Source organism: Alexandromys fortis, unplaced genomic scaffold (assembly GCF_014885135.2).
Source record: "Alexandromys fortis isolate MF-2015 unplaced genomic scaffold, M_Fortis_MF-2015_v1.1 scaffold_58, whole genome shotgun sequence".
Classification (NCBI taxonomy): domain Eukaryota; kingdom Metazoa; phylum Chordata; class Mammalia; order Rodentia; family Cricetidae; genus Alexandromys; species Alexandromys fortis.
Window position 1 is genome coordinate 4649897 of NW_026067940.1, and position 24279 is coordinate 4674175.

A 24279-nucleotide genomic window follows, 5' to 3' on the forward strand; every position below is an offset into this window, starting at 1 on the left:
CTCTCTCTCTCTCACACACACACACACACACACACACACTCTCTCTCTCTCCCTCCCTCTCTCTCTCTCACACACACTCTCTTTCTCTCTCTCACACACACACACTCTCTCTCTCTTTCTCACACACACCCTCCCCCCTCTCTCTCACAAACACACACACACACTATGAATGAGTATGCATGCATGTTTCTCTGTACTAGGGATTGAACCCTGTACACGCCAGGCAAACACCCTACCGCTGATCCACATCCCCACCTTCCATGGTGCCTCTTCTTCATCAACAGATGATAAGTGTTTAAATGTGGTCACATGAAGAGGGTGAAGTGCTGGGCACTTACAAGAACACCCATCCACGAAGAGAGTCTGGGGCTAGTGTTATTGACAGGCCTTAGATCAGTGGGGCTGGGCCTCACCTTAGCTCTGAAGCGTTCCCTGTCATCAAATCCCACCCATTGACTGTCTTGGAAGACAAAGGGCACCTTCTGTTCCTTAATTCTGTGTTCTCCATTCCAGGAGCAGACCTATGAACAGAGCTATGTTAGGGAGGAAGAAGAACACTGATAGGTACTGATAAACAGGTTTGCCTCCACGTTAGGCTTAAAACCCATTTTTAAAGACAAATTGGGCTCATTCCTGTTTATGATTAAACTCTCTTTCTCAGGGATTGGGTTATGCCCCACCTGTAATCTTAACTACAAATGGTTCTGTATTTCCTGTTCCAGGAAATGACAATCATGACTTTGTTTCAATAAGGTTGTTATGATCACCTGTTGTTATGACCACCTTGCTATGGCTACCTTGTTATGACCACCTTGCAATCATATCTTGTTTCAGGAGGGCTTTATGACCAACTTGGTATGCTTAAGTTCTGTTCTTGTAACCCCACCCATTTGCCTGGCAAATTCCCCATATGGGAACAGCTATAAAAACCTTATCTTTGCCAGGTCTCTTGAACCCTGCCTTAGGGGGAGGCAGCCTGTGTACACGAATAAAAAAACTTTAATTAATTTGGTAATGATTATTTGGGCCAGTGGTCTTTCTTCTTGAATCTTTGGGATTAACACTACCTGTTCCCTCATGCCAAGAGGAGACCAGAGGTTGAAAACTACCCATCTGGGGAAGCCTAGAGAACATGAAAGGTTCTGTGGAGTAGCCTAGAACTGTGGATTTAGCCTTCGGTTACCTGAGCTCCAGGATAGAAACAAGATGGCCAGGGTAGAAAGAAGTTCCCTTGGCCAGAATTTTCCATGCTTCTCTCCTGTTCTCAGCAACTGCAGGAGAAGCCCTCTCACCTCCCAGGAGCCCCTGGCCCTCCACCATACTCAGGATAGTAAAGGCCTTCTCACCTCAAATAGTATAGGGGCCTGGAGTACTAGGCCCTGTAACTAGGGCCCCAACTCTGTTGTCTGATGAAGAGGCCAGGGTGAAGGAGCCTCCATAGGTGGGCATCCCAAGGATCAGTTTGCTGGCAGGTGTCTCCTTCTGCAGCCAGAGCTGCACAGCGGCATCCAGATAGAGAAGGAGGGCCTGGTCAATCTGTCTTTACCTTAGTTCTGATTGCCTGAGAATGGGGTTCTAGCAGATGCTGGTAAATGCATTACGTCCTTGAACTCAAATGGCTATTTGTATTAGTTTTATTCTAAACACTTTGCCTGGCACACAATGGACTATTGGTGACTATTTGTCTGGTCAGCAGTTGCATGGCTCTCCAAGGCTCCAAATCTGGCTATTGGACCTTGCAGCTTCTCTCCCAGGGCTTAGGAGTCTAAGGTGGGACTGAAAGAAGATGGGCAGGAGTGGGATGCTCGTGTAGAGCCTTGGCTCCAGCAGAGGAGGTCCTTCCTCCCCCGTCTCTCTAGAAACTTGACTTGTAGCTATAGACCGGGCTTATGGAAAGTATCCAGACTTCTCAGGAGAAAGAGTCGGGCAGAAAAAGACAACTGTAGCCTAAGACCAGCCTGGCCTTTTCTGAGGCTGGGCAGCTCCTCCCTGAGTGACACTCTCTCCTTGGCATCACCAACCTTGGACTAGGGATGAGCATGTGAAACACGTGGGAGTCATATTGGCTGGAGAGCCAAGTTCCAAGGAGGCTTCGCCATTGGTCCCCCGTGTGTCTGATGTCATTAAAGTGACTTTCTCTGTTATCTAAGATGCTGCCGAGAAGTGAGGCTTCACCCCCAAGAGTGCAGGATAGAATAAAGTGGCAAAGACACCAGGGAAACCTTGGTTCCTTGGTGTCTCGCTTGGCTTTCCTGTATTTCTTTTTCATTAGGGGGTTGGGGTTCAAATGAGGCCACTGAGCAGGTCCTGCCGGACAGAGGACCCTGTCTTACCCACTGACCCCTCACCACACTGAACCCCAATGCTGCCTCGCTCTCTTCTTGCCTTTTGTAGAGGGGGCTGTTGTGTCCTGTGCTCTTTTCCCAGGAGCCATGGAAGTCATAAGCCATAAGGTTGATGAAATCCAGGCTCCCGCAGGAGGAGTAGGAAGAGTGGGAACATGGGTGGGAGATGACGACCGGGGCCTCTCTCCCTGCTTCCCTTAGTGTGGGTGGGGAGGCAGCATAGGGTGGGAGGCTCCCTTCGGGCTCTGTTCATGACATTCTCCACCGCCACCCTTAGACCAGTCTTGTTCGCACTGTGGGGCTGCTGTTGTCTTTGGTGGCCTCCCCCTGCTTACTGGCTCTCCGGCACCCTCAAGTGCTTACTGTTCTGTGCTGGTTTGATTTTGCCACTTTGGAAGCAATTTAGCTCAGTGCTTCCCAAGCTTTAGGATTATACAAGTCCCTCGAGAATCCCACTAAAATGTAGGCTCTTACTCAGCAGGCTGCATTTCTTTTTTTCTTTTTTTTTTTTTTTTCGAGACAGGGTTTCTTTGTGGTTTTGGAGCCTGTCCTGGAACTAGCTCTGTAGACCAGGCTGGTCTCGAACTCACAGAGATCCACCTGCCTCTGCCTCCCGAGTGCTGGGATTAAAGGCATGCGCCACCACCGCCTGGCTTTTAAATATTTATTTATTATGTATATAATATTCTGTCTGTGTGNTATGTATATAATATTCTGTCTACATGTATGCCTGCAGGCCAGAAGAGGGCACCAGACCTCATTACAGATGGTTATGAGCCACCATGTGGTTGCTGGGAATTGAACTCAGAACCTTTGGAAGAGCAGGCAATGCTCTTAACCACTGAGCCATCTCTCCAGCCCCCAGCAGGCTGCATTTCTAACAAACTTTCTAATGCCTCCCCCCATACACACACACACACACTCCACGTAGTGGCCTGGTGATCACTGTGCAGAGCAGGATGGTTTCAGATTCACTGAGACTTTCCTGCCTCTACCTCCTGAGTGCTGGGAATAAAGACACACACTCACACACACACACACACACACACACACACACACGCACGCACGCACGCACCAGCTCTCAGGTGTCATAGGGGCTGCAGCTCCATGCACCACACTGTGGAGCTAACATGTGACCTCCCATATTCTTGGAGATGCTTAAGGGCTTTGCTCTCCCTCTCTGCTCCAAGGGTGTTCTTTCTTTAACTATGAGTTCCCAAGGAAGAAAGGAACAAACACCCCCACCGCCCCCCCACCTGCAAAAAAGATCTGGAATAACCGAGCAGCAGATACAGAAAACTACTTCCCAGACACCTGGGAGCATCTGAAGGCCACATCCTTTTGTTGTTGTTGTTGTTGTTTATTTGTTTGTTTTTCAAGACAAGGTTTTTCTGTGTAGCCCTGGCTATCCTGGAACTGGCTCTGTAGACCAGACTGGCCTTGAACACCCAGAGATCTGCCTGCCTGTGCCTCTCGAGTGCTGGGATTAAAGGGGTGCACCATCACCGCCTGACTGAAAGTCACATTTTGCAGGCAGAGATTGGCTCCATTTCCGAGGAGCTCAAGCACCCTGGACCTCTCCAGCCTTGGAGGACATGGGGTCTGCGTAGACTGCCTGAGACTCACAGAGCAGTCTTGTCCACCTCATAGCCAGCATCCACATGGTCTTGTCCAGTGGGTACAGCTGCAGTCAGAAGGAGTCGTTCCTTCCCTGAGCTCTGGGCTTCCTCCTGGAAAGCCGTGGCCAAGTCCTGCGGGAAGAATGCGGAGTGAAGGCAGAGGCAGGAGCAGCAGGACCCTCCACCCTGTCACACCCCCACCCCCACCCATAGGTGTTCACACTCTGGAGTCTGAAGCTGCTGGCCCTGGGGACACAGCAGCACTCAAGCACTGTGCTTGGCAGACTAGGTGACTCTAGTCACACCCAGCCATACTTGCAACAAGGTCATGAATCTCTCTTTGTCTACTGTGGGGCTCCCTTGACTTCCTGGGTAATCCCAGTCAAGGTCAAGGTCAAGTCCATCAAAACCGTGATGGTTCCCTGTGCTGGAACCTTGTGGCTGAGTTTGGCCGTGGCCACCACATCTGTGAACCTGTGACGTGATGGAAGGGGTGTGGCCTGGCTGGGGCTAGACCAGAGACCACTGTCAATCAGAACTACCCCCACCCCCTACTCTCCATGAGACTGGAAGAAAAGGCACAGACTTCTAAGGAGCCATAAGGGGGACAAGCAGAGAGACCAGGAAGAAGCTGGGAAACTGGGGACCCCTTGGTTGGCTCCCTGGCAGGTTAAGTGGAGGGCTATGTGCTGGCACTAACCTTTGAGATCTTCTGAATTTCTACACTGGCCCCAGGGGACATCTTTCCCCCTCTTCCCTCCTTGGTAGACCCCCCTCCCCACAGAAGTCTTGGAATTTTTAAGGATTTTAACTTTTTTCCTTCAAACTGATTCTATTTTTATTAACTTCTAACATAATTAAATTAATGCTGTTAATTCTTAGGTCCATGTCTCTGGGAATACTGAGCTAAAAACCTTAACAATGTTAATAAAAAATGTGTTATTTTGGGAAGTTGAGTCATAACATCCATCGAATTCTCAAAAGGTCTCTTAGCACCAAAATATTTTTTAACTATATAAAGTTTTGGGAACAATATATTCTAGATCTTTAGGATATTTTTAGCTCCACTATTTTCATAAATTAAAAAAAAACCATTACAGATGTGGACAATAATTTGGCAGGCAAGCTCAATCTCGCTGACAAGATATCTTATTCAAGCACTCAGAAAACAGGCTGTGCGCTGTCTGGAGTCCCTGGTCCCCTCTTCCGCCACTTGATGGAGGAGGAAACTGAGGCTGGAGTGGTCAGAACTCTCTGCTGCTTTAGATTCTGGCTTTCTGATAAGGCTGGGTCTATGCAACCTGGAGCCAAGCCTGAACCACTGCCGTCCTAACCTGATAAGGGCCTAGAACCGGGGTGAAAAAAAAATCCCATGGTCCAGGACCCCACCCCTTGGCATGCTTTGGCCTGCCCGACCTTCCTTAGGAGGGCTCTGTCAGCCATGGGCCACATTCCCTTCCAAAGGTTCTGCCACCCTCTCGTCCGAGTCCACTCACTTCTGGGTACCAAAGTTCCAGCCCCCGACAGCTAACAGAGTCTTCAGCTTGGGGTTCCTGAAAAGACAAGAGATGTGCGAGGCTTCATCTCACCAGCGTGTAGGATGGACAAGAGCTGAGGTGAGAGGAACAGTAGGGACAGGTCTGAGCATGCGCTGACTCCCGTGTACACAGCTGCGTTGAGTGCGTTTGGAGATGTTGCTTGGGACAACAAACATATGTGTGTGACAAAGAGGACCCTGGGTCTAACTGGGGCAGCATTACACAGGAGCACATTCCCAAGGAACTCCGGAAGTAAGTGACCAGGGTCCACTTTTAGAGCATGCCCAAGAGGAGGGAAATTGCTCAGAGTAGAAAACAGTTCTGCAATTCGGATCTTGTTTAGGTAAATGCCATACTGGCCTTCTTGATGGCTCTCATCTACCCCGATCGCGTCCATACCAGCACGGGGATGGTGAGTGTGCTGGTAGGGGGAAGGGGGAGAGAGAGAGAGGGAGAGAGAGAGAGAGAGAGAGAGAGAGAGAAACACGTGGTGGGGGGTGGGGGTGGGGCGGGGGTGCAGGTCGATGCAAGGATAGTTTCTGGATGGGAGAGGGATAATCTGTCCACCTGTCACCCCTCCTCCCGTTCGCCTCACATCTTCTTTAGGCTGTTCAGCTCCTGGTAGAGAAGTTTGTCGTTCCACTCTACAGAGCTGAGCTGGTGACTGTCCATGCCAGCAAAGGCATAGATGAGATGGGTACACAGGCTGGGGTCTATGTCCCTGGGTAGGAATCGCGCTGCCCCCCACCTCCCATCCCCATCCCCCACCCCACTCCCTACTCCACCCCCCCCTTCCCACCCCCAGTCGGTACTGGGCCCAGCTGGTATAGTAGCAGACCAGTTTTGCAGCAGAGCTTCATGGGTAATGGGGTGGGGATTAAAGTCTGTCAGAGAGGCCCTGGGAACTAGCGGTCTCCGCCCCAGGTGGATAAAGCCCGTGAGTTTTTAGTTACCCAGCTGAGGGTTGAGAGCTGGACAGAAGTACAGCTTGCTTTTGTTTGGGCAAGCACCTCCCAGTTAGGAAAGCGTTTGTATAGGTTAGTCATGGGCCCACAGGCCACCCGTCACTGGCAGGACCCTCATTACCAAGCTCATTCCCAGTGCAAATCGAGGTTCACGAGCCTGGGAGACTTCTCAGCCAGCGTGACTCCTGAGAGGGCAGAGCAGGGTGCTCAGATCCTGGTCTCCTGACCCCTTGACAACCAAGGTTCAGAGTCCAGGTCCCTCGGGCCAAGGCCTGAGTGACAGGCTTCAGTATCTGCTCCAGGGCCTGAAACGCTCGGCAGCCCTAGGCGGCCCCATCACAAGGCCCAAAGGGAGTTAACATGACACGTTCTTTTGCCAAAGGAAGAGAGTGGAACCTTCAGAACACAGCTGGGAATACTTCACAATGCCAATTAAGATGCAAATGTGTGAACGGCAGAGAGAGGCCTTCCAGTCACGGGCCCTGGCTCATGTTTCTTTAATCTTCCATTAGAGCACTTTGCATTTATTTGTTATTCCTTGTAGAGAGCCTACATTTGTCAATGTCATGGCGAAGGTTCGGGTAAAGCGCCTATATTATGCTTGTGTCCTGCGTCCTTATAACTTGTGAAAGGCTGCAGGGGAGGCCCTGTGCCCAGTGGGCTAACGCTGATGGTCCCTTGAAAAGCAGCCCTGAGTGAGGACCAGGGCATCAGAGAGCAAGATTTGTGGTCTCCATCCCTGAATCAGTCAAAACAAACTCTGGGTCCAAGTCCTGTTTGGTCTTACTCCATCTGGACTCTGGGGTCTCCTCCTGAACAGCTCCGGGACACACAAGGTAATATTTCATGCCAGGGACTTGGTGGAGTGGTGAGCTTGGTGTCGAGGCCCTGGGACTTCCTTTTGTTCCAACAGAATCTCTTTACAACCTCCTGACTGTACCCCTCTGTGTGTCCAGTGTCAGGGAGAAGGTGGAGGAGGGGACGGGGTGTAAGGCGACTGTGAGTGAGAATTCAGTTCATGGACACCCAACCCTGAGCACATGGTCAGCTCTGAAAGAGGAACGTTTGGGTAGTCGGTGGTTCTGATGGAAATAAACCAGGAATGGATCTTGTTAGAAGGAGTATATAAGGATTGGGGAGCTCCTCATAGCTAAAGGAAGAAAGAGGAGATCCAGGCAGGAAAGACACCCCAGAGCATGAAGGAAAGAATCAGGAGGTCATGTGGAGTCATGTGTCACCACTGCCTATCAGATGCTCCAAGTGCATTTTACACCACAGCGTCAATATGGCGCTGAGGTAAAGCAGGCCCTCTCACATGCCAACCTACTGCTTATATAATCAGCTTCCTCCTCTTGAAGTGGGGTCATCCGCCCACACAGTGTCTTGTAGGATAGCTTGTGTGAGTTCATGGCTGAGTGCTGACGCAGGCTGAGTTCTGCTCAGGGTGCTTGCAGACATTAATTCCTGGTCCACAGTCTTCTCCCTGTGCCAAGCTGATGTAGCCTATAAGCGGCCAGGGCTTCCTTCAGCTCTTGGAGAAATCTCTCGCCTCACTACCTCTCTGGGCTCCTGTTCTAAACCTAGCATGCCTGGTATCTTCAGAAGAAGAGCCTGAGAGGCCAGCATCCCTGAACCACTGATGCCCAGCAAGCAGGTGGGATGGAAAGGGACTCGGGAGTCTTAAGTTGTTAAGATGTCTGGGAGATCTGAGATCTTTTTTGTTTGATGTGAGAACCCCCTTCTGACTCTCTTCAGTTCCACACCCACCGGAACGTGCAAGCACAAATGTCCTCACTGAGCTATGGGGTGGGTCCACAGGGCTAGACTTGGCTTCCCGTAGCCCTGGGCTCAGAGTCTGTGGGGGAAAAGAGCTATAGAAACTGCAATACACACTAGAAAGTGTGCAGATGCTACCAGAGGAGATATGGGAGCAAGGGATCTTGGGAAACACAGAGAGGAGGACACAGATGATCCTATGGCCTGGAAGGGGTCAGCTAGTGGGTGAGAAGGCAAAAATCTTCTTGGAAGAAGGAATGGTGGGGCTGTTAGGGAATTGCAGGGGGCAGAGCTTGGAAGTTAGTTCTCCTGGTCCAGCAAGAGCTCTTGGGGTGTGTGTGTCCATCAGTGATTTTGTGTGCACATGTGCTGGAATGGAGGAATATAACAGAAACAGAGTGTTGGTGTGTCTGTTTGTGTGTATACGTGCATGCATGTGTGCATGTATGTGTGTGTATGTGCACATGTGTGTGTAGTGGCTGGGATGGGGGAGTATAGCAGAAACGGGGATGGGCTGAGGGAGCAAGTACTGGCCTAAAAAACAGGTGTCACTTACCCCACTGGACCATCAATAGAGTCATCACACCTGATAAGCCAAGAAAAGAAGCCGAGGTCAGGATACCATTCTCACGGCCACAGGCCCAGGCCTCATGTGCAGGTGGCCTGTAAAATCAGAGTCATACAAATCAAGCTTCCTCCTTCCAGAGGAGACTCAAGTATAAGTAAACTGTTCACCTCTTCACCTAGACTTGACAGCCCCGGGCCTGCTCTAGGCCAGGCCTGATCCCGGAAGCTGATGGAAGTTTTCACAGTTATGGGGATGCTCTAGAGTCTCAACAGAATGGGGTGGACTTGGGAAGATTATGGGAAAACAGCGGGCAAGTGAGGAATACAGAGGAAAAGCTCCTCTGTGGAGTGGGGAGAGACCCCACCCCAGGGCTAGGAAGAGCCCAGATGGAAGGGCTGGGCAGGAGACCCCATCTTCCAATGGGCTTGACATCTGGTCCCTCTGGACCCAATGACTTATGAACCTGCCACTTGCCACAAGAGGCTAAGAATGTTCCGGCAGTCTTGGAGACCTAGGGCTGGCAGAATCCTTCAAAGAATTTGTTTCCACCTTTCTGGTGACCTTGTATTTCTTTTTAATCAAAAAGAAAAATCTTCATGAAGTTTGCAGGAAAAGACTGGGAGACTGTGGTGATTAAGAGTGCTTGCCCCTCTTACAGAGGCCCTGGGTTCAACTCCCAGCGCTCACATCGGGGACCTCATGACAGCTTGTGATTCCATTCAAGGGATCTTATGTCCTCTTCTGGTGACTGTGGGCACTGGGATGCATGTGGTGCACATAAACTCACACAGGCATGTATACATATACAATAAAATAAATTATAAATACACATGATATAAATATATAAAATAATGTTTTATTTTATAAGAACACCCACGTTCTTGGCCCTCAGAATGCTTTCTCAGAGGACAACCAATACAAGGTTAGGGAAGGTGACCCTTGGGTACTGCTTCTTGAACCTAAATACTCAGGAGGAAAAAGACATCCAGCGCAGGGGCTCACCAAGTGCATTTCCAGGAACAGGCCTGTGGAAGAACTTCCCCTTACAACACAAACACTCTTGGGCTGGAAAGGGTAGTCAGGCTAGGAGGCATGGACAAGTGGAATGAACCCAACATCCCCTGCGCCCTTTTGCTTCCATGCGCAGTAAGTATGAGGGAGCCACAGGCCATGCACACCCTCACACACCATGGCTTTTGAGGCCCAACCCACGCTCCCTGTCCAAGACTACGCACCTGCCCAGGCCATGACTGCACCATGATGCTGGCTCTGGCAGATGCCAGTCCTGTGCACACCAGCTCCACAGATCTCTTTCTGCTCTTAGCCGGCTGGGATACTGGCCTGCTGCTGCACAGCCCACCTGAGGGAGGAGGGGTAAGGACTGTGGGTAGCAAATGGAGAACTGGGATGTCCAGTGGCCTGGCTTGGAAAACACGACACATTGATCTTTCAAAATTCTTGCTTTTCTGGAACGATCAAAGGATGCAAAGTGGACATTTGCTATGGCCAAATCAGGAGGCAGAGGGAAGAAGTGGGAAGGGAGTGCCTTCCTGTTGGCCAAGCGTGACTCTGCTCTTTGTGTGGGCTGGTAGACACCATGTACAGCCCCAAGCCTCCTGCCACCCAGGAGAAGAAAAGGGACTCACTGGCCAGGGCAGCTGTGGTCTTCCACAGCCTTCCCTTGAACTTCAGTTCCTCTAGCTGTGAGTTAACTGGCTCACAAAGAAGCTATTTTTACAGTGTTATTTTTACTCTCTCCATGATACTAACTTGTTTCACCCATGATTGAGGAAATATCCACAGTGATAAACAGCGATTAAGAAACCAGCAGCAGTCAAAACCTGTGCAGTGCCAACTCCCTACAGCTTCTGTAACGAGCTGGGATCCTTAAAGCAGGAACTTTGTCTACCCTGGCTCTGGAGGAAGCAGTCTGAAATGAGTGTGTGGCGGGGCTGTGACCGCTCTGGAGGCTCTAGAGGACTTTCCTTTCATCCTCTAGATCTGAAGACCCGAGTCATCCCATGACCTGTGCAGCATGGCAGCATGTTCCTGCTCTGCCTGCCTGCGTGGCGCATGGCCTTTCCCTGCATCCTTGCTGTCCACTGACTCAGGGATGTGGTGTCTTTGCAATAGGGCGTCACCGTCAAGGTCCAGAGGGAAACCAAGAGCATTGGCAGTAGCCTGGAATGTTTGGAGGTCTATGGGACCTCACTACCCAACGTTGCTAAAAGAGGTGACCCACTCCTGGCACTGGGCTTTTTATTTGTCTGCCGGTGGTGTTTAGTGAGGGCTTTGCTACCCTGTTAGAGGGTGGCTCCATTTAAATTTCATAGGGGAGCTTCTACAGTAATAATGGCTGTACTTCTGCAGTAATAAGGTCATTTCCATATGGAGTTTTCAGGAGATAATCAGTGTTAGTTCTCTTTGCCTGGATTCCCTCCTCCACTCTGCTCTCCCGTTTCCTCCCCCAAGTAACCCCTTCCCTCTCCACTAACCCCCTTTAAGGCTTTCTGCCACCGTGTTCTAGCTCTCTTTCCTTGAAACTCTCGCCATAGCCTTTTACTAATTTCCTGACCTCTATGGGGAGTCCAAATGAAACATACATATAGGAGGATTTACTCACGAATGAGAGAAGACATGTACTGCCTGTCTCTCTGGGTCTGTGTTACCTCCCTCAGAATGGCTGCTTTTAGCTTCACCCATTTTCCTGAGAATTTTACGATTTCATTTTTCTTAACACCTGAGTAATATTCCGTTGCATAAATGTATCACATTTTCATGATCCATTCATCAGTGATGGAAATCTAGAGTGTTTCCATTTCTTGGCTACTGTGAGATTAGCTGCAGTGAACTTGGATGAGCAGGTCTGTCTGGAAGAGGATATGCAGTCCTTGGTGTATGCGCCCAACAGTGGTTTGGTGAATCATGGGCCAAATCGATTTCTAGCTTTTTGAGAAAATGCCACACTGTTTCCCATAGTAGCTGCACCAGTCCGTACTCCCACCAGCAGGGAATAGTGCTCCCTTTCTCCATATCCATGAATTTGTCATTGTTTTTTTTTTTAATTTTTTTATAATCTTAGCCATTTTGACTGGAGTAAGAATTATTCTAATTTGCATATCCCTGATTGCAAAGGCTGTTGAGAATCTTAAAAAGCATTTCAGAGCCATTTGTAGTTCAACCTCTGAGAATTAATTTTTTTTTTTTTTGAGACAGCCCTAGCTGTCTTGGAACTCACTATATAAACAAGGTTGGCCTCAAACTCTCAGAGATCTGCCCACCTCTGCCTTCCTAGTGCTGGGATTAAAGACAGGTACCACCAGACTCAGCTTCTACTTAAGTTTATGCCTCATCTTTAGTTGGGTTATTTTCTTGATGTTTAGTTTTTTGAGTTCTTTGTGTAGTCTAGATACTAATCCTTGTATATATAGTTGGTAAAGTTTTTTTTCATATTTTGTAGGCTGCCTCTTCACTCAAATGCTGGTGTGCTTTGCTGTACAAAAGGATTTTGTTTTCTAATGTCCCATTTATTAATTGTTGGCCATAATGGCTACACTACCAGGATCATGTTCAAAAAGCCCTTTCCTGTGTCAATGAGATGGTGAGGTATGTTTCTTGGCCGCAGTGAAAAGATGGATTCTGTTTTCTAATCAAATCTGTTAGTGTCTTTTTGTGGAGGAATTGAGACCGTTGTTGAAAGATGTATATTAATTCCTGCAATTTTGTTTGCTTTTGTGTTTTCTCAGGCATCTCAATCTGGAGAGGTCACAGGGAACAAATAAACAAGACCAAGACAAGTACTCAAAAGATACCCGAGCCCCTCATCTCTCGCCCAGCCCCGACATCCCCGCTTCCATTCATGCCTCTGTCTTGTTCTGTAACCCACTTAGTTTAACGAGGGCCGTCTGTCTGACCACTGGAGCCTGGCAGGCTCAACCTGTGCATCTGCAGCTGAAAACGATGACAGCTCTTTGAAATGATTACATAATCGGTGTAATGAAAACTCAGGAGTCAGCAATGGAGATAAAGACCTGGTAAACGCAAGGACAGAGGAGAGTCATTTGGCTGACTCTCTCTCCACTTTTTTTTCTGTTCCACCAGCCCTGGAATACTTTTTCCTCTCTCCCTGTCCTCTCTGGCAGACCTCCTAAATCCTCCAAAAACTCTAAGGCTAATCCTGGTCAACCAATCGCTGACTTCGTGCTTTGATTTAAGGTGGCTTCATTGGCACAGGAGGTTGGCTGCATGAACAATTCTCCCACAACATTTCCATTTTTTTTGTCTAAAAAGGAAAGGTTTTAACTCTAACCATGTGAAATTATATATAATAAGAATAATTATCAAGTAAGAAATATATTCACAGTGTCTAGTTCATTAGTATTTGCCAAATTAGGAGAAAATATTCTATTATCTATCTTATCTTGGTGAGTCCAAAGTTTTGTACCTAATTTACTTTCTATCATAACTAAGGAAAACTGTAACTCTAAATATCTAATCTTTAACCCCATCAGAGACCCAAGAAGGCTATAACATTACCTGAGTAAACAGGAAGTGCAGAGCCAACAACTTCCAAAACTAAGAAAGGACAGAGACATCCGGCTGCCTGGACAGTCACCCCAAGGTTCCTCTGCAATGTTGGGTGTAGGTGGGTTTTTCTGTCCCACCAGTTCACTTCCCAAATAACCACACATAGATTTATTATTAATTATAAATGCTTGGATGAAAACATAGGCCTGTTACTAACTAGCTCTTTCAACTTAAATCAGCCCATATTTTAAATCTACATTTTACCACGTGGAAGTACCTTTTTCAGCACAGCATGTTTATCTCCTACTTCCTTGGTATCTGGCTGGGGAATCTGCCCTCCTCTGTGCCCTCTTTCTGTCTGCAAGCTGATCTTTACCTGCCTAGCTGTTGGCCATTTAACCCCTTTCCAAACCAATCCAAGTGTCAAATCTTCACAGTGTACCAAGGGATTATCCCACAGCAGTTGGGGGCATCCATCTTCAGCCTACAGGCCTAGAATACCTGACAGACTTTACTGTGAAGCAGGAATTTTGAGGGACTGACCTACTTTGTCTTGACAAAGTTTGGTAGTGTCCTTATTTTGTATCCAGCCTGTCCATTTTGGACAGCATACTGTCAGCAGTTGAGGCAAGGACAGCTTCTTTGCCCAGTGACTAACTTTGCCATAAATGAAGCAAACTCCTCATGGAGGTTCTTCAGTGCCCATCATCCTCTCTGAAGTAGATTGGTGCTGCCAGGAGTAGATGTGTCTCACTGCCACGAAAAGTCTTAGGTTATTAAAACATCTTAAATGCCATATTCTGTAAGTATCTGAAGTGTTTAGATATAGACCCCTATCTATCTAAAATATATCTCTGTTTAATCTTGAAAACATACCTAACATGGTCACAGATTTGATTATTAGAGATGACTAATACTAACCTGTATTTCTGAATTATACATTACATTTTAAATGAGCTGCATAGGTACAATACCTTAAACAAGGTATTACATTTTAAATGAGCTGCATAGGTACAATACCTTAAACAAGAGTAGAAACATATATACAGTATGACAAAAATAACCTTAAATTTGTATCCATATACAAAAATATTTTAAATAGGAGTAGAGACATATATAGAGTATGTTAAAAATAACCTTAAATTTGTATTAATATACAAAAAATATAAAATATTGAGACTAGTGATTGTTCAAAAGTATACTCGACGATCCACCCTTTTATCTAATCATTTCTGTGCTATATTCCTCACTTTCCCCTTCAGAAAGAGATCCCTGAATCTAATCTCCATTGTTCAGCTTTTTTCCTGACTATGACCAATAGCAACTTGTAACCAAGTCCTTTAAATGATGACAAACATCCAATGAATGACCCAAAACCATTCACCCCACCTCTTGGGAATGTGGGCCTTGTGTTCTTAAAATGACTTCCTGTTGTCAGGGACCCTGAGAATATGGAGATATGGTCAAGTCCTGGGAAAGTTAGCTGTATCTTTTGTTGTCCAGTCTCTGTATAATAGGAGAGTATAGGGCTTATCTGAATTCTTGACTAGTAGTAGTCTGTGAGGCTGGACCATCTCAGCTAGCAGCTTTGAAGTTGTTTTAGATGCAGAATTTTGAGGAAACTGTAACAGAGGCATTCTGGGAGGCTGGATCACCTGGGCTACTTGTCTTCGTTGGTGTCTACTCCTTTTGTTCTGAAAACACATAAACTTTTAAAGGTAACGTATTCATCTGCATTAACACATGCGTGGAATGTGTGGTGTGCATAAGTCAGCTAAAGATGATTTTTGGTTTTATGTTTGAGCAGGTGAAAGGCATCTGTAAACTTTCTGAGTCATTTGGACTGTATAACCAAACTGCTATGTAAATCTCCATCCATGCCACGTGACAGGATGGCACGTACTATTAGTCATGAGAACTCTGTAGCCTACAAGATTTGTCGTATCTCATCTAATCTCAGAACTGTTCCCACAGTAGAGGGATCAGCGCCACCTGTGTGTAGTCTTCCTCAGTTTCTTCTTTCATGTCTGTAGTCAAGATTTTCAGGAGGTCTCCCCCAATCAAATCTGATCTCTATTCACTTTGAAGGAACCCATAGCTTTGTGTCTCTTGTGGAAACAAAAGCATACCCTCTCCCCAACACAACATATTTTCTGACTTCCACTTTGAAGTTAAGACATTCTTAAACTATAGAGGTTGGTTTAATTTAGCAGTTTCTGTAGTGGAGTGTCTCTCAGCAGCTATTGCTTTTTGTACGTTAGCGTTTAAAAAATTCAGATTCAATGAAACACCATACAAGATCCAGACACCCTGTGTATTTCCCATCTTTATGTAACTTGTTTTTAAATACTACTTTACTCTTTCTTTAAAAACTTTGTTATTTTAAATTATTTTTTCTATGACTGTCTATGCCCATTTTCTTTTAGTTCTTCAGTATCTAAGCACGTTTTTAAATTTACTGCACATTTTTAGAGGTTTTCTGTATCTGGACCTGGGGCTACTAAGCACTTGCAGCGTTCTCTAACTCCATTAGACAAATCTTAAACTATCATGTCGACCCTTGAACGGCTCAGCTTAGCATATGGTGCTGGCTCCAGCCTGCAGGCAATGGCTGGTAGCCTCGTCTCTGTACACTGAAGTCTACCCATGAGACTGCAGTCACCCAGAATCCTCGCCAGGAAGCCGTATTGGATTCCATGTTCAGGACTTTTTAAAAACATTTTCAGGCTGTGTGTGCATATACATGGCCTGACATTGGGCGCCAGGTGAAATGGTTACCTAAATTGTTTCAGTATAATAAAAACTCAGGAGTCAGAAATTGAGATAAAGACCTGATAAATCCAAGGAAAGTGGAGAGGCGTTTGACTGACCCTCTCTCCATATTTTCCCAATTCACCAACCCTGGAAATCCTCTCTCCCTCCTCTCTCTCCACGTCCTCTCTTGCAGGCCTCCTAAATCCTCCAAAGACTCTAAGGCTAATCCTGATCAGTCAATCTCTGGTTCCGCCCTTTAATTTAAAGTGGCTTTATTGGCACAGGGATTGGCTGCACAAATAATTCTCCCACAACAGCTCTTCCCTGAGAATCCACCGGCAGCCATTAATTCAGTAGCTGTGGGAGCCCCTCCCCTTCCTTGTTCGACTGATGACAAGCTCAGTTTTCTTTCTTCTTTCTTTTCTTTTCCTTTCTTTTCTTTTCCTTTCTTTTCTTTTCTTTTCTTTTCTTTTCTTTTCTTTTCTTTTCTTTCTTTCCTTTCTTTCTTTCTTTCTTTCTTTTCTTTTTTTTTCTTTTTTGGTTTGGTTCAAGTCAAGGTTTCTCTGTAGCTTTGGAGCCTGTCCTGGAACTTGTTTCTTGTAGACCAGGCTGGCCTCGGACTCACAGAGATCCGCCTGCCTCTGTCTCCGGAGTGCTGGGATTAAAGGTGTGCGCCACCACCGTGCAACAAGCCCAGTTTTCTGCAGGCCCAGTGGAGGCATCTGCAGCTGCTGTGATAACCATGATGCAAGGCTATGTCCTGGCCAGAAGACAGCATCCCATGTCCTTCTCCCCATCTTCCAGCAATCCTCCCCCACCCCAGACAACCCTTTTGTAATGTCCCCTGAGCCCAGCATCCCATGGCCTTCTCCCCATCTTCCAGCAACCCTTCCCCACCCCTTTTGTAATGTCCCCTGAGCCTTAGAGGAGTCGGAATGAATGCTTTGCTGAGGGATGGGCATTCAATCCTCATTTACTCTCGGCATCTGGAGCAGCCATGAGTATTGACTGATATTCACTTGCAAGGAAAGCTTCTCTGAGGAAGTCTGGAATTAACTTTTTCACTTTGTTTTGTTTTAAGACAGGATTTCTCTGTGTAGCCCTGACTGTCCTGGAACTCTATTTACAGGTGGCCTTGAACTCAGAGATCCACCTGCCTCTGCCTCCAGAGTGCTGGGATTAAAGGTGTATTCCATCACCATCTGATGATGAGATTAGTTTTATCAATGGGCATAAAGATAAATATTTAGAAAGCAATTTGGACACAATGACACTAAGTTGTCCCCTGGGGTCCATGACTTTCTCAACCATGGGTTTTTAACTGGGTTTATAGATCAGTAGCTCAGATCCAAACAAAGAATGGCTTAGGGAGTTCACAACTTAGCTCACTATAAGACCCTGATATGTGCAGATTACCAATGCTGTGTGAAATGTCTCGTGTGTGCATAGACTTCGAGGCCCCCAGGGATGCTAAAACAGCTACAGGATTTAGTGTTTGGTTTAATATGAGGAGTCTGATGGCCAAGAGGTGAGGTTTGGCTGCAAAGGTCATAGCCACCAGTGCTAGCCAGTTTTTATGTCAGCATGACACAAGACAGAGTCATTTCAGAAGACTCCTTTGGAAAAATGTCCCCATCAGATTGGCCTGTGGGAAAGCCTGTGCTACATTTTCTTGGTTGATGATTGATGTGGGAGGGCCCAGCTCACTGTGTGCCATATATGATCAGGATGCTATAAGGAAATCAGGCTGAGCAAGCCACAAGGAGCAAGCCAGTAAGCAGCACGCCTCCAGAAGATGGTCTCTGCATCAGCTTCTGCCTCCAGGTTCCTGGCCTATTTGAGTTTCTGTCCTGACTTCCTTTGGGGATGGGTTGTGATGTGGAGTGTGAGCTGAGATAAACCCTTTTCTCCTCCAGTTGCTTTTGGTCACGCTGCCGCCGTTTCATCCCAGCAATAGATACACTAACTAAGGCCCTCTAGTGAGTCGGAGCCCCTGAGCTCTGTTTCCTTTGCTCGTCAAGAGAATTCTTCAGAGGAGTGCCGTGAAGTCATGGCATGGAAGGTGGTATTCTTGTTGTTTTGGTTTTTGGAGACAGGGTCTCGCTTTGGAGCCAAGGCTAGCCTGGAACTCACTATTCTCCTGTCTCAGTCTCTTGAGGCCTAGGCTTGCAAGAGTGTACTACATGGCGGCCACTTCTGCCTGCTCTCTGAGGTCACCAGAGATCTGTCACCTCTGAGATAAGCTCTCTCTAAGGTCCCTCAGAAGTTGACCTTGGTACCCATGTGGTGCTCTGTGTCCATACTTCCCTGCAGAGAAACAGCCTTTGTTTCAGTGTTTCTGCCCCCACTTGGGATCCTGGGGCTGTCGGAAGTGCCTGGAATCTGCCAATCTGCTGCTGTGGATAGGGGATGGGCTGATGGAGGGAGGGAGGCGGGTAGGAGAGCTTCTCTTGGGGTTTTCTCATGTCCTCACCTCCATTGCAGACTGTCTGGCAGCTTCATGTCCCCAAGAGTACCTGGTGATGGTGTCCGGCTGCGGAGCTGTTTGTCCCAGTGTGCCGGGGATTCTGCACGCACCACAGCTACCATTAGCATCCCCAGGGTTGGTGCAGCTGCTCTTCCCTGTTTTAATTGCTGTTGTTTTCTTCTCCTTCCTGTCCTACATCACTGCTTCATGGGAAAGTATATAAAACCTAGTGTAGACAGCAAACAGGCTCCTCTAAGTAGCTCTGCAAGAATCTGCTGTAGTTCAGGGGCTTAAATCATGTCTCCTCAATATTAAGATAGTGTCTCCTTCTTAGGACTCCTAAGGCACCCACTAGAAACCTACTAGAGAAGGCCTGGTCTCCAGACAAGTGCCTCGAAAAATGTAAACATGTCCCCTGATTCTTCACACTGGCCACTCAAAGTGGCTCATATCTGTAATCCCAGCACTCTGAAGACTGGGGCAGGAAGTTCACACAAGGTTAAGGCCAGCCTCAACTACATAACGAGTTCAAGGTTAGCTTGGTGAGACCCTATCTTAGATAAAACAAGCAACAAACCCACATGCAACTTTATTTACATTAAAACAAGGAATAAAACCAGGTCAAAGGATATCACCAGTACTGCTCAGAACTGGAATTTTGGTTGTTACACAAGTAATACATATGCATGTTTACACACACACAAACCAGGAAGAAGCCCATCTTCCCAGCAGGGACAGAAACTTTGTGAACAATTCTGCGTTGCACTGACTGAAAGTAGGCAGCCTGTGGTACTTCTGGGGGAACTCTGGGTAGAAGAGCACAGGTTAGGAGGCAGGAGAGTGCTACAGCTACTCAGCAGACTGTACAGTTGTATCTCTCTCTGTGTGTGTCTAGGCATGACTCTAGAATGATCGATCTGATGGTCAGACATGATTCTGCCAGACATCAGGGAGGATGTCCATCAGTCCCTGGTGAAGGCTGAGTGCAGGAGGCAGGACCACAGCAGGTAAAGCGGTGGAGGAAGGCTCCCTGGGGATAAACCAGACCACCACCTAAGTAAAAGGGTCTCGGTCCCCAAACCAGGTTACCTTCTGCAGAAGAGAGATCCTTGGCCCCTCTGACATACCCTTCACAGCTCCAGCTCCCATGCCTTTGTCTCCCTGTTCCTTTCGAGGGAAGCCCTCCTTAGCCCTTAAATCTCACAGAGAACTCCCACCTTGTTCCTTGGCAGTCAGTTACCTCATACAACCTTCTCCAGTTCCTACTTAACTCCTTTGGTTTAGAACAGCAAAGAAAGCTCCAGTGTTTAGACAGGCAGAACCGGGCATCCCAATGGACTCCCCAGGAAATGACTTTGGGGGCTTTAAACCCTCTGGGTCTCACATTCCCTTCCCAGGAGCTCTTCCCCAAACAAATGCAAACATATCTAGTGTGGAACAAAAGGAACCTTCAAGACCAGTCTCTGGTCCCCAGTGCAGAGCTGCCCTCTCCATCCCAGCTGAAGCAGCTGGCCAGTCGCAATCTCTCACTATTTCTGCTGTGTAAAATGGAGGCAATCCTGTCTTCTTGGTCATGGTGTAGGCCAGATGGACCGGGTGTGGAAAGGCTTTGATGTTGACAAGGTCCCAGCCAGGTTTCTTGGAGAGGCTACTGCTGTGACAGCTGGTGCCACACTGTCCCCCAGCTTCTCATCTCTGGGGTTGGGTTGGCCATCCCCAGGCCTGGGCTTGTTCTTGTACTCTGTATGCAGTCCTGGGAAGCAGCATGGGGGGAGCTCTCAATGGATAGCCATTGAGTTTGCTTCCCCACAGCAGTAAAAGACAGCACCAGACACCCAGTTCCCAGTCACCTACAAATGTCCTCTCTTCTCTACCCTCACTGGCCAGGTGTTGCCAGCTGTCCTCCCTCTGTCGGTCTCCTCCATCTCCACACTGGGGTCAGTGAGCACTTTGCACATCAGCAGAACTCTTAGCCACGCTCCCTTCTTCCTTTCTGCCCTCTGAGCAGTTGGGTGTTCTCTGGGAGATTTTAATCAGACCCTGCCTGGTCAGTTTCTTGTCTAGTTCCCTCGGTGGTATCCTATGAGACTTAGAATGAGACCAACTCATTGACCTCATCTCTGGAAAGTTCCAAATATGCTCTTCAAGGAGGCCTTCACATCTGCCCTTGCCACCATCTGAGTGTGATGCCTTCCCTGCCAACTCCACACACTTGTCCCCATTCAGACTTTCCTTGGCCACCTATTCATTCATTCATTCATTCATGCATTTATTCACTGTTTTCTACCACCAGAATGTAAGTTTTCTCTTATTCACTCAATCTCTAGGGCATAGAGTATTTCTCAATGGGTGTTTAATTCATATTTGTTGAATGAATGAATGAACAAATGTTGAATGAGATACAGTGATATAACAAGAATGTGTGTTTGCACCCTGCCCCTAGTTCCCAGCACAGAGCTCCTCACCCTTTGATGTTGTCTAAGAGACATAATCTAAGGTGCAGTTTTGGTTCTGATATTTGGCCTTTGTCCTTGATACCTGACACAGAGTTCCTAGTCACAGGAATGTTGCTTGCTTTAATTGAACATTCCTTAGTAGGCTCGTGTATGGGGACTGGTCACCAGAAAAACAAAACAACAACAACAACAACAAAACCAAACAAACCATAACTGGAAGCTTGGAAGCTTGCAATATTCAAGTACATTCTTCATTTCTGCAGAGGAAATTCCAATTTCCATTAAGAAGATGCAATGAGGGATGGCTCAGCAGGCTAGGTGCTTGCTGCCAAACCTGGTGACCTGATCTCAATCTCTGAAACTCATGTGGTGGAAGCAGAGAGAGCCAAGTCCTGCAGATTGTCCTCAGACCTCCACAGGAGCATCGTGGCATGCATGCCTTCCCCCCAAGTATAATAAGTAAGAAGAAATTGTTATAGGGAAAAGGTGTTCCCACTGGGCATGCGGACTGAACAGGTCTCCTCTACCTGCCCTGAGTCCCTAAGGTATATAATGCCATACAAATTTACCAGGGCAGAGCAAATAAAGGATGGGGCATGAGAGATCTCAGCAAATGCTTGGAAGACGGAAGTGGAAAGAACAGGTGTGTGTGGCTTAGCAGATCTAAAAAGGCTGGATCCTCAGGTTACAAGGAGAGGTCACAGGCAGCGTGAAAATTGATGCCAATGCACCTGGAAAGTACAGGAGTCAGCAGAGCTGGAAAGTAGGCTAAAGGTGACCTGTCAGACCCCCAAGATCTTCTCTACCCACATTAAATATGAGAACAGCGTAGTTCTGAAGACTTGAGAGCACCTGGCCTAGTACAGGGTTGAGGCTAGAGGGTCCCGTGACAGATGCTGGGGAAGAGTTGGGGACAAAGAAACTAAACAAACATCTGCACACCAGCCCATATGTTCAGACCCAACATGCTACCCCAACTGTGCCCCCAGAAACCTGGGGAGAAGGTTGAAAACATTTATTTCAGCCCAAGAGAAGAGTTACCAAACGGCAGGCTACTGACATTCAAATGACATTTGTGAGACCCTAATGGAATAACCCTCTCTTGCCACCCCAGTGGGGCACCTCACTCAAGCCTCCAGATTCCAGTGCCTTTGGTTGTCTATGGAAGAACCATATGGATCACCAGATGTGTGAGCAAAGAGCCCCAGAGAGAGAACAGACACACAGGGAGAAACACTTGGAGAAGCTGGAGTGACAGCTATGAGAGATTCTGACCTTCTAATCTAAGGTGGTTATGCTCTGCAGGGTGTGTGTGTGTGTGTGTGTGTGTGTGTGTGTGTGTGTTGGGTGTGTATAGTGTCCCTGTAAGCATCAGTGAAATGATCTGCAAAGAAGCAAGAAGGAAAACTCAGTTCAGCTGGACTTAGCCAGGCTGGATCAAACTTTTGGAGTTTGATGCCAAGTCATTTGTTGTAAGCTTATTTAAACACAGTACTATTTGGGAGAAGTTTCCTGGTGTAATAGAATCCCTGGTACATAACGAGGAATGATTGCATTAAAACTCAACTCAAAGTACGTGTCGTTTCTTCCAAGAAGATGGGTTCTAGAGATAGGCTACATGTATTAGTTTAAGAGGCTAGGGAAAGATCTGGCATGGCCTCGGTCATACAGATAGCACAGAGGTCATTTAAGCTACTAGCCTAGCATTCCTCTTTCCTCTGGTCCTCTGTGGGCACAAGGGCCTTTGTGTCCCCCAACACTGCTCATCAACAAGCATGTGTTGCTTCATGATTTAAATTACTTTATACTGTCAGCTGTGGTGGTGCATGCTCTGAATCCCAGCCTCCCACACTCAGAAGCAGGGACAGGAAGATCTATCTGTGTGAGTTCAAGGTCAGTCTGGTCTACACAGTAAGTTCTAGGCCATCCAGGGCTACAGAGTAAGACCCTGTCTGAAAACAAACAAACAAAAAATACCAAAGCTGAAAATACCTTCATTCTAATCAGTTGACCTAAAAATTGGGTCAAGCAAGATAAATTTTAGAAATCTGCTACATAATTATGTAATTGTAGTTAGTTATTGTGTATTGTACATCTGCTAAGAAGATCTATCTCATATTAAGTGTTTTTATTACAAAAATAAAAACAATATTGCACCTATTTGTCAAATGTCTTCTAGTGCAGCAGTTTGAACGAAAATGGCCCCTATAGGCCCCCAGTTGGGGGCACACTCTGCCTCCTGCTTTCGGTTTGAGATGTGAGTTCTTAGCTCACCTTATGGACTCTAATCCCTGGAACAATAAGCCTAATTAAGTGCTTTCTTTCATAAGTTGCCTTGGTCATGGTGTTTTATTATAGCAATAAAAAAGTAACTAAAACGAACGAAGAGTTTGGTACCAGGGAATGTAATATTGCTGTGGCAGACCCAACAGTGCTATTTTTTTAAATATGGAAGACTTAGGACTAAAAACAAAAAAGTAGTTGAATACTGTAAGCATTGCTTCAGGGGCCATCCTAGTAGGATCCCGGAAGACAGCATTGCCGAGAGCAGTGTGTACTGCCGGCCCAGTTCAAGAGGTTTCATAGAGGACAATATTAGCAACTGGGCTAGTGGATGTTTTGTGATATTTTGACAAAGAATGTGGCTCTCTTCTGAAGTTAATTTAAAAGTAATGGGCTGATTTCTTTGGCAGAGGATATTTCAAGACAGCCTAATGTTGGCTCTGTGGCACGGTTATTATAGTCACTCTTAAGAAAGTCTACAGTGAAAAAGAGCATGTAGGGCAGAAAGACATACAAACTGTACATTTGAGAAGAAAAAAATCACCAGGAAATTTAATGCTGGACCCAAAGTGTGGTGGTTTGAATGAGAAGAGCCCTCATGAACTTTAATATGCTGTAGCGCCTGCACGGCCAGACAGTACGTGAGCCAGGAACTAAGCTGGAGACTTACACACACACACACACACACACACACACACACGGACACGGACACGGACACGGACACGGACACGGACACGGACACGGACACGGACACGGACACGGACACGGACACGGTCATCCTTGATACAAGGAAGTCGAGTTTATTGTGCTTCAGGGAAGCTTATATAGAGATAGCCACGCCCCAGCTCTCGGGATCTTTCAGCTGCAGGCCTCATCAGAACCCACTCCCCTGCCATCAAGGTCTCGTGCTCAGAGCAGCTGCAGGCACAGGTGTTTTGCTCAGTTCACTCCAGCAGGAAAAGGGTCTGAGGCAGGCAAAGA

General features: G+C 47.1%; 1 protein-coding gene across 1 annotated transcript in view; it reads right to left on the reverse strand.

The window, feature by feature from the left end:
* Positions 1 to 24076, reverse strand: part of Chit1 (chitinase 1) — a 26213-nt gene extending 2137 nt beyond the window's left edge. The window contains 14 exon segments of the mRNA XM_050147603.1: positions 414 to 521; positions 853 to 860; positions 1293 to 1527; positions 2367 to 2469; positions 3232 to 3234; positions 3972 to 4096; positions 4280 to 4386; positions 4389 to 4438; positions 5461 to 5517; positions 6098 to 6248; positions 6307 to 6356; positions 8796 to 8906; positions 10047 to 10171; positions 23999 to 24076. Of these exon segments, the coding sequence (XP_050003560.1) occupies positions 414 to 521; positions 853 to 860; positions 1293 to 1527; positions 2367 to 2469; positions 3232 to 3234; positions 3972 to 4096; positions 4280 to 4386; positions 4389 to 4438; positions 5461 to 5517; positions 6098 to 6248; positions 6307 to 6356; positions 8796 to 8906; positions 10047 to 10171; positions 23999 to 24076 (1311 nt within the window).
* Positions 24077 to 24279: the final 203 nt, after the last annotated feature.